Raw genomic sequence first — 8,379 nt, 5'->3', positions numbered from 1 at the left:
CGGCAACGACTGTACGTCAGAAAAAAAGAAATGTGTAAACTGTTGGGGGAAAAGTAAACAATACAATAATAATAAAATTAAGGATGAACATGCAGCGACAGACAGAGAATGCCCGTCATACCGTAAAAAGCTGGACGAAGAAAGAAGAAAAAGGTCGGTAGAAGTAGACATAGAATAGCAACGAATACACGAAGAGAATGATACTATCATGTGCTCGAATATAAGGAGATTAATTGCCCATAAAGAGGAACTAGGAACAGGGAAAATAACAAACGGAAAAGATGAGTTCATCTTGGTACTAAATGCAGCAGGATATATACATAACAAAGACAACATCGAAAACTTGATAATAAGAAATAGACCGATAATAGCATGCGTGACCGAAACACATGTAAAAGAGGAAATAGAGGATTTTGAAATAGAAATACAAAACTACAATACCGTACGATGCGATAGTTATAGTAGTAGAACAGGGGGATTGTTAACATACATAAAAAAAGATATTAAATATAAGGTAATTACGATAAAAACTGTGGAAAAAAACGCATGGATCTGTACAATAAAGCTAATGGGGAAATACGAAGGAATAATAATCTGTAACGTTTATCATTCACCGAGTAAGAGTGATGGATTATTTATCGACGAAATTATAAAAGAATGTGATAAAATAGTGGACATAGGGCATATTATAGTGACGGGAGATTTTAACATTGACGTGAGTAAAGAAAACCAATACTCAAAGAGGTTAATAGATAAACTAAAGTGTATGGGAATAAAGCAATATGTGAGAGACTACACAAGAATACAAGGGGAAGCCAAAACAATAATAGACCTGGTATTTTCAAATTTCAAAGTAGAGACAGAAGTGCACAAAACACCAAAAATCTCGGATCACCACATAATAAGAATTAACGTAAGGAAAACTAACAAAACGGATAATAATATAATAGAATTTTATACAAGAGACTTCACAAATGTTGATAATGAAAATTTTAAAGAGACGATAGCGAGAGAAATTGACAGAAAATGTAACGAGATGGATAGTGTAGATGAATTCGCAAATAATCTAGTACAATGTATAGTAGAAAATATAGATAAGATAGCACCTATTGTAAAAAAACGAAAAAAGGCGCAATGGAATGATAAACCGTGGATAGGGGAAGAAGTCCGTGAGGCTAGTAGAAGGAGAGACGAGGCATATAAGAGGGCGACAAGAATGGAAAATACAAAAGTGGGAGAAGAATGGTTAGAGTATAGAAGGTTGAGAAACGAAGCAGTGGCAACGCTCAGAAGAAGTAAAAGAAAATATTACGAAGAAAAAATTGACTCAGTCAAAACTGACCCCCAAAAAATGTGGAAAACAATAAAATCAGTAATAGGGAGTAAAAAGAAAAACGAAATACCAAAAGAAATTAGTTTTAATGGGGAGAAGGAAAAAGATGAAGAGAAGATAGCAAACAAATTTAATGAATTCTTCCTAAAGAGTATAGAGGATATCGTAGGCGGAAATGAACACGTAAACATAACTGAAGTAAGGTTGGAAAGACGTGGACAGGAGGAGCCAAAACATAGCGAATTCAGAGAAGTTACACGAGAGGAAGTACGTAAGATAATACAAAATATGAAAGATAAGAAGGGAACGGAAGAAGGTATAACGACGAAAATAATAAAAATGGCATGGAATAGCATAGAAGAAGTTACGGTGAAACTAATAAATAAATCCCTCAGGGACGGCGTTTTTCCGAATAACTGGAAAACGTCAACAATCATACCAATTCCGAAAATAACCAAAACAATAAAAGCAGAAGAATACAGACCGATAAATATGCTACCACTGTACGAAAGCATATTAGAAAAAGCAGCGAAAAATCAGCTGATTGAGTACATTGAAAGATCTGATATATTAACAGATGAACAATCGGGTTTCCGGAGAAATTATTCATGTGAAACGGCACTACAAAATACGATAATAATATGGAGAAAAAGCTTAGATAGAAGTAAATTGATTGGCGTGATTTTCTTGGATCTAAAAAGGGCATTCGAAACTATAAACAGACGGTTATTATTACAGAAGCTAGCAAATTATGGGATAATGGGAACAACATGGAAATGGATTAAATCGTACCTAGAAAACCGGACACAACAGGTAAAATATGGAAACAAAATGTCAGAAAAAAGGAAAACTAAGTTCGGAGTGCCACGAGGTTCCGTTCTTGGGCCACTACTGTTTATATTATATATAAATGACCTCGCGAGACAACTTGAATTCTGTCAATGCAAAATGTTTGCGGATGACACAGTTATATTCATAAGTGGTACAAATACTGAGGAAATTGAACAGAAACTGAATCATGATTTAGAAAGGGTGGTAAAATGGATGAATAGTAACTCGCTAAAATTAAATACAACAAAGACCAAAAGCATGATAATTCACGATCCAAGAAAACTAGGTATAGAAAATAAGTGTAATTTTAAGATAGCAGGTATACAAATAGAAGAGGTTAGAGAAATAAAATATTTAGGGGTTATAATTGATAATAAGCTGAGTTTTAATGCGCAAGCAATGTTTATTGTTAAGAAGACATCTAAGAAAGTAAATTTTTTATACAGACTAAATAGGCACTTATCGTGTAATACGCTAATGACAATTTATAAAGCTATAATATCCCCACATTTCGAGTACTGTAACACGTTATTATTAAATACTAGTGCGGAATGGATTGAAAACATGCAAAAAGTGCAAAACAGAGCGATGCGTGCAATTCTAAGATGTGATCGATATACGCGAGTGAGAGACATGCTAAATGCAGTTAACTTTTTAACAATAAGACAAAGACTCATGTATAATGTAGGCCTATTTGTATACAAAATTATGAGAGGAACAATGCCGAGATATTTAAGAGAACAAATAAGGATGGTGGGGGAAACACATAACTACAATACGAGACAAAAGAAAAACATAAACATTGAGTACCGAAAGACGACTGCCGGACAGAAATGCGTAACATATACTGGTTTTGAGATGTATAATAAACTACCAGCGGATGTAAAAGAAGCAACAAATATAAACGAATATAAGAGAAAACTATTGGAATACATAAAAAGAAGGCAGTAAGCGAAGTGGAAAAAAAAAAAAATAAAAAATAAAAAATAAAAAAAAATATATATATAAAGCATGTAAACTATGTAACTAGAGAGTAGTGTAAACTATGTAATGTGGAGAGTGGTGTAAAAAAAAAAAAAAAAAAAATGTAATTAGAACATAAGTAGCCATGAGCTAAATAAATCACGATCAAAGGAGCCCCGGCTACTTTCCAGCGCCTCATGGACAAATTGATAGGTCCCGAATGGGAGCCCCATGTTTTCGTATACCTGGACGATATAATTATCGTCAATGAGACTTTCGAGATACACTTGATCTGGCTGAGGAAAGTCCTCTCGAAAATTGCTGAGGCTGGTCTAACCATAAATCGGGAAAAATTTAACTTTTGCTGTCCGAGTGTTAAGTATCTAGGACTTCTCGTCGACGAACCAGGGTTGAGACCCGATCCCGATAAAACTGCCGCGATGATAGATTATCCCGCGCCGAAGAATGTCAGACAGGTTCGCAGATTTTTGGGAATGGCCTCTTGGTATCGTAGATTCGTAAAAGACTGCCACTCAAGCGGAACCCCTGACGCGATTATTGAAAAAGAATCGCCGGTGGGATTGGGGGGAAGACCAAAACCGCGCCTTCCATTACCTTAAAAACGCCCTGATTACCGCCCCAACCTTATCTTGTCCCGATTTTTCTATACCGTGCGTTCTTCATACCGACGCGAGTGACACCGGCGTAGGAGCGGTTCTAACGCAAACAGTTGACGACGTAGAACACGCAATCGCCTATACGAGCCGCGTTCTTTCCGAAGCCGAACGTAAATATTCCGTGACCGAGAAAGAGTGCTTGGCTGAAATCTGGGTAATCCGCAAGTTTAGATGTTATCTCGAGGGATACCGATTTACCGTGTATACCGATCACAGCAGCCTTCAGTGGTTACATCGTCTACGTAATCCAACCGGACGCCTCGCGCGATGGGCGTTAGAATTACTACAGTACGATTTTAAATTTATACATCGTAAAGGTGGTCAAAACCAACTCCCCGATGCGCTATCTCGAATGTACGAAGAAAGCCTGGAAGGCGATAGCTTCAATCCCGATCTTGAAATTAACGATCCCGACCTTCCTCCCGCCGTTACCGATGCCGTCTCTTTAATTGCCGAAACTACCAATGCGTGGTACAAAAAGCGCATAGCCGACGTCGTTTATACCCCCCATCGTTTCCCAAACTGGAAAATAGAGGAGGGTAGACTTTACTACCATCGCGAAGACGAGGTCACCGACCCGGTGATCCCGAGCTTAGACGCGTGGGAACTTGTAGTGCCGACCGAATCCCGAAATATCGTCATTACCGAAAATCATGCTGTCCCTGCAGCCGGTCATTTAGGCGTGGAGAAAACTCACGCCAGGATGTCCATTCTGTATTATTGGCCGGGTATGTTCCGCGACGTTACCGTCTTTGTTAGAAATTGCAAAATTTGCCAGGAAAGCAAGGTAAAACAAACTGGACCGCGAGGCCTAATGGGTAGTCGGGTAATAGAACAACCCTGGCTCGTTATCGCGGCTGATATCATGGGCCCTTTTCCTCCCACTCGTCAAGGCTTCACCTACGTCCTGGTAATCCAAGATTTGTTTACAAAATGGGTAGAAATAAAAACCCCTAGAAAAGCGAACGCTCCCGCCATACTACAAGCTCTCGAAGATTTAATAATTTTCCGCTGGGGGACTCTCGAAATATTGTTGACTGATAACGGTACCGAATTTGTAAATCACGTAATTAACGACGCGTGTACGGAACTCGGGATAGTCCACAGTACTATCTCACCTTATCACACTCAGGCCAATCCGGTAGAACGCGTGAATAGAGTTCTCAAAACTATGATAGTGGCGTTTTTAGAAAATGATCACCGTAATTGGGATCAACACTTGTCCGAGTTACGTTTTGCCTTGAATTCCGCTAATCACTCTTTCACAAAGTGTACTCCCGCCTTCTTAAATTTCGGACGAGAAATGCGACCGGCACAAAAGTCGAGGAAGGTCCACCGAAAATCCTCCTGCAAACACCTGCCGAATGGGAAGATAGGATGAAACGACTACCCCTCATGAGGGATTTAATAGCGCAACACCTTCATGAGGCCTCCGCACGCCAAGCGCGCTATTACAATCGTAGCCGTCGCGATGAAACGTTCAAATTAGGCGACCAGGTGTCGAAACATCAACACGTCCTCTCTTCCGCTCCCGAACGTTTCTCGGCCAAACTAGCCAAAAAGTTTCCCGGTCCCTACAAAATTGCGAAGGTTCATTCGACGTTAGTCTATGATCTTGAAGACCACGAAGGTCAAGAATACCGAAAAATCCATGTTAGCGATTTAAAACCCTTCCGAACTACGGTCCCCCTGCCCTTCGAAGAAGACGCTACTTCACCACAGTCAGAAAGAGTGAGTGAGGAAACGAATGAGAACCAAAGTCCCGAGCCAGAGCCACACGCGATGGTACCTAATATCGCAGACACTTCCTTACAGGATGGATCCAAAACCCGGACCGTCGTCGGCCCCCGACGCCGAAGGAGGGGGCGACCAGTGGCCTCTGCTGCGGAGATTCGAGGAGCGGGAGCGCTCCAGGGCTGAACGGAACGACCCGCTCCGGCGCCCGAACCCTCCCGACCAGAATCCCGATATCGCCTCGAACACCCCTCCCGTCCCCGCAAACCCCCAAGTCCCCATTAGTATGCCTGAGTGTGAGACTGAGAGTGTGCCTGAGAGTGTGCCCGAGAGTGTGCCCGAGTCAAAACCCACCAGTTACTTCACCATCCCTGTAGCCCCCTATCTGTGCCGAATCCGAACCCCCCCTCCCGAGCCTACCGAGCAACCAACCTACGTAGCAATAAACCCTAGGCAGACCCCCCCTCCTCTCTAGATGGCGGCGGGGGCTGCCGGTGTCAGGGGAAACCCGGTTCCCACTCCGATCACACACCAAAACCCTCCCGATCCCGATACCTTCCCCCTCGATCCCCAGCCGGAGGAGTGCTGGAACTGCGTCGGCCAGGGCACTTCTACCCGAACTGCCCACTCCCGCGCGTGCACGGGTTCTGCTTTTCCTGCGGGAGAGCGCGCCGAACCCGCCGCAGGTACGAGGGGTGTGCAGAGGGGTGGATGGCCGAGGTGACAGGCCCAGCTCCCCCGGCGGAGGACGAGGAGTCCTGGGACAGCGACTCCCCCCCCCCTCGGCCGCTTCGTGCGCTGTCCCCGTTCTTGCTCCCGTTCCTGCTTCCGCTCCCGATTCAGCTTCCGCTCACGTTCCTGCTTCCGCTACCGTTTCTGCTCCCGCTCCCGCTCCGGTACCCATCCCGGAACTAATGCGTCTGCCGGAGCCGGCCGTGGACACTTTTACGGCTCTCTTTGGGGAGAGGCCCACTGCCCGAGCTCCGGCAGCGCACAACCCTCCTCCCGTTCCAACTCCTAATTATGTCCCGGTTCCCTATCGCGTCCCTTATCCCGTTACCGTCCCACAACCCTATCCAGTGTACGTTCCTGTCCCGCCGGCAACCCCGCGCCCACAGCCTCCGCTGTTATTCACAGAGGACCACCCTCTAGTGATCGCCCTGACAAGGCTCCTGTCGCAACACCTTCCTCCCTCCCAGTAAATATATCGAATGCCTATTAGCATGCCTGTTACCGTATGCCTGTTACCGAATTCCTGCTACCGTATGTCTGTCCCGTATGCCTGTCCTGATTATCTGAATCCCGAATGTTTCTCCCTTTTTTATTTCGCATGTTATTCTATGTTCCTTTTCATCATCCCCATTCCGTTTCCTTGTCAAATTTCGTATAATACCTTGTTACCTTGTTGCCAACTCGTGCTACCAAAAAATTTCGTGTTAAATAACGTTCCTTTCGGGTGTCGAACCAATCACACGAAGACCGGAGCTCAAAAACCATTCAATTTGTGGAGTTGTCGGTTGCGGAAGCTCGCGTCTTGAGACCCGCGAGTTCCGTTTGGTGGGGCGGTATGTAAAATGAAAATGTTTATATCACGAGCATATGTCCGGCTTAGTTAGCTGTATTATCCAAGCATAGTATTTTCTTATAATTCAAATCTCAAATCACATTAATTCATGATAGTGCACCAAGCCACAGTACTACACGTATGATTGCAATCATATCAATCAATACTGAATCATTACTGAATCATTGAACTGAAGAGAAGTTACGAAATTATCATACGATAGAATTAGTTAGTGTGCCCGACACTGGATGGGAGAATTGTTCATGATCACTTTCGGAATCTTCGGATATCAAATGACGTAATTTACATTCTTATGAAATTCGTGCATATTGATCGCGAGTGCAACATTATTTAACATGTGGACATGATTTCTTTACCGTTTAAGGTACATCTGTACGTTACTTACATTAGTCAAAGTACAGATACAGCTGCTGTTGCTAAAAGAGAAATAATTATACCTACGTTATTGTCAATTAACAATATTTTTGGTAATCGCTGCAATATTTTCAACGTGGTCGAGAAATAATGTAACCTAGTCATAGGCAAAATTCGTAAAATTCCATAACTTGAGAACATAATTATAAGCGTTATGTTATCTAGACATCTGTCTACGCTTTACTATCACAAAGAATAGTTGTTTTAGTTATAAAATTATTTTTGAGGGGTATTTTTTCATATGTGCGATTAGTCTGTAACAACTATCTGTGATATTATTCCTGAGGTCGCTTCTCATTACACTTCTTTAATTACTATTAAATGAATGTTTTAATTTCGCATTAGCTGGCAAACAACCAGATATCTACACAAAATGCATTTATACAACTATTAGTATTACTCGTTTAAATTTGAAATCGTTGCGTTAATGTCAAATGAAAATACGTCTGATTTGCCGAAATTGGGATAATACTGGACTTTGGCTGTGAGTGAAAGAATTAGTGCTATAGAGTAAATTTACTTTGACAACTTTTCCTAAAATTTTACTGTCAACCCCCACAGAACCGGGAGCCGATGTGTCGGCTCAGAAGTAGGCTATATTTTCACTATCCAACCTAACGGCACCGACAGCAAAGTTTCAGGACTTCAAACTGGAATGTCGACAAAAAAGTTCCCGGCTCCTGAAAGGGGTAATCATAATCTGGAGTTTTGTAATTGTACCAGCCAACTGCAGAACACTTGATGTTCGATTCATATAGTAAGTAGCATTTGTTACATGTCCTTCTTGTGTTCGGTAAAATTGGTCATCCAGAGACAATGTTTTAACTCAATCGTCAAATAAT

At 42.2% G+C, this 8,379-nt stretch overlaps 2 protein-coding genes across 2 annotated transcripts; both read left to right on the top strand.

Moving 5' to 3' along the window:
* The first annotated feature begins 208 nt into the window (after positions 1-208).
* Positions 209-3,115, top strand: LOC124412777. Its single transcript, XM_046892894.1, has 2 exons — positions 209-1,330; positions 1,484-3,115. Exons 1-2 carry the CDS (start codon positions 209-211, stop codon positions 3,113-3,115), a joined length of 2,754 nt encoding a protein of 917 aa, XP_046748850.1.
* Positions 3,116-6,013: 2,898 nt separating this feature from the next.
* On the top strand, positions 6,014-6,740 carry LOC124412776 (extensin-like). The gene is made up of 2 exons (XM_046892893.1): positions 6,014-6,224; positions 6,382-6,740. The coding sequence occupies exons 1-2, from the start codon at positions 6,014-6,016 to the stop codon at positions 6,738-6,740; spliced, it is 570 nt and encodes a 189-aa protein (XP_046748849.1).
* The last annotated feature ends 1,639 nt before the right edge of the window (positions 6,741-8,379 follow it).

Source organism: Diprion similis, chromosome 11 (genome assembly GCF_021155765.1).
Source record: "Diprion similis isolate iyDipSimi1 chromosome 11, iyDipSimi1.1, whole genome shotgun sequence".
NCBI lineage: Eukaryota > Metazoa > Arthropoda > Insecta > Hymenoptera > Diprionidae > Diprion > Diprion similis.
This window is presented reverse-complemented; position numbering and strand designations above follow the sequence as displayed.